The 1,479-nt window shown below is 67.5% G+C and overlaps 1 protein-coding gene and 1 non-coding gene across 2 annotated transcripts in view; both read left to right on the forward strand.

Moving 5' to 3' along the window:
* Positions 1-1,262, forward strand: part of LOC104843006 (dickkopf-related protein 3-like) — a 2,003-nt gene extending 741 nt beyond the window's left edge. Inside the window, exons 2-4 of the mRNA XM_010585694.1 lie at positions 408-585; positions 879-1,074; positions 1,208-1,262. Of these exons, the coding sequence (XP_010583996.1) occupies positions 408-585; positions 879-1,074; positions 1,208-1,262 (429 nt within the window). The remainder of the gene's footprint in view (positions 1-407; positions 586-878; positions 1,075-1,207) is intronic.
* On the forward strand, positions 9-99 carry TRNAI-UAU. The gene is given in 2 exon segments: positions 9-46; positions 64-99. It is a non-coding gene; the product is annotated as a tRNA-Ile (tRNA).
* Positions 1,263-1,479: the final 217 nt, after the last annotated feature.

Raw genomic sequence — 1,479 nt, forward strand, 5'->3', positions numbered from 1 at the left:
TGCCGGGCGCTCCAGTGGCGCAATCGGTCAGCGCGCGGTACTTATAGGGCAGTACGCGGAGCAATGCCGAGGTTGTGAGTTCGAGCCTCACCTGGAGCAGGACTTTTAACGGGCTCTGGTAGCAGGGTCGCATCCCCCTCCGGCGCCGCGACCCTCCCCAGCCGGGTTTTCTTTTCCTGAGAGAAAACCCTGGAGCCGCTGCGGGGTGGTTTCCCCAGCCTCTGAGCTGCTCCCGGCCTTCGCCCCCCACTAAAACGCTCCAGCACCCAGCTCTAATTCGTCTTCCTAATGTGCAAACAGACGGTTTTTGCTCCACGCTGCTGTTTCTGGCCTGTCCCGGGGTCAGGGATGGGGTCAGCGATGGGGTCTGGTCCCCTGACGTGCTGCATCATCCCCCCCCTCCGCAGGTGACGGCGTGCAGCCCGCTCACCCCCTGCACCCACGGGCACTTCTGCGACGAGCACTTTGGGCTGTGCCTGCCCACGCGCCCCGTGGGACAGTACTGCCGCCGGGACACCCACTGCACCCACGGCCTCCTCTGCATGTTCGGCAAGTGCCAGCAGCCCGTGCCCGACGGGCAGGAAGGTGAGCAGGGGGTCTGCGATGGGGTTCGGGGCAGGGGGACGCAAGGGACAGACCCCCACAGTCCCCCCACCCCCCAGCATCAACCCTGGGAGCTGGGGGACACGATGCTCATGGGGTGGGCGCTGACCTCCGGTGTCACCCCCAAATGGTGATAAGCCAACGGGTGCTGGGGGCACCCAGCCCCATCGTTCCCAGTCCCTGCAGCTCCATCCCAGTCCCCCAGCCTGGGGATGGGTTGTATGTGTGTGGGGGGGGTGTCCCCTCTCCCCTAACCCCGCTTTTCGCCCCGCCAGGAGCCCGGTGCCAGCGGGACGAGGACTGCGGTGCTGGTGGCTGCTGCGCACGGCAGCACGGCGAGCAAGTGTGCCAGCGGCGGCTGGCGCTGGCCCAGAGTTGCCACGTCCCCCCCGGGGGTCTGGCCTTCAGCATCAACCAGATCTGCCCTTGCCAAGCCGGACTGGTCTGCCGGCCCACCGCACCCGGGCGAGAGTGAGTACGGGGGCTGCCGGGGACCCCAGAGCTGGGGAGGGGAACTGGGGGTCCTGCCCCGGGTGCGGGGGGGGGGGGGTGGAAACGGGTCAGGTACGGAGGTGGCACTGATGTCCCCGTGTCCTCTCCGCAGGAAAGCGTTCGAGTACTGGCCGGAGAAGAGCGAGTGGAGGTGCCGGCAGCCCTGAGCCGGCAGCGCATTATTTATTCCCTGTAAATAACGTGTCTGGACCCGGCGGAGCACCGATAAATCCGGGCGAGCGCCGCGCTGAGCCCGGCTGCTGCCAGCGACCATCACCCCGGCAGCGGGTCGGCAGGAGCCCCACGAACTCCTGCTTCGGGTCTTCATCCCTTCCCAGGAGCTGGGCAGGTCCCAGTTCCATCCCTGTCTCGGCCCCAGCTGTG

Source organism: Haliaeetus leucocephalus, unplaced genomic scaffold (genome assembly GCF_000737465.1).
Source record: "Haliaeetus leucocephalus isolate CR32 unplaced genomic scaffold, Haliaeetus_leucocephalus-4.0 Scaffold110, whole genome shotgun sequence".
In the NCBI taxonomy this organism is placed as follows: Eukaryota; Metazoa; Chordata; class Aves; order Accipitriformes; family Accipitridae; genus Haliaeetus; species Haliaeetus leucocephalus.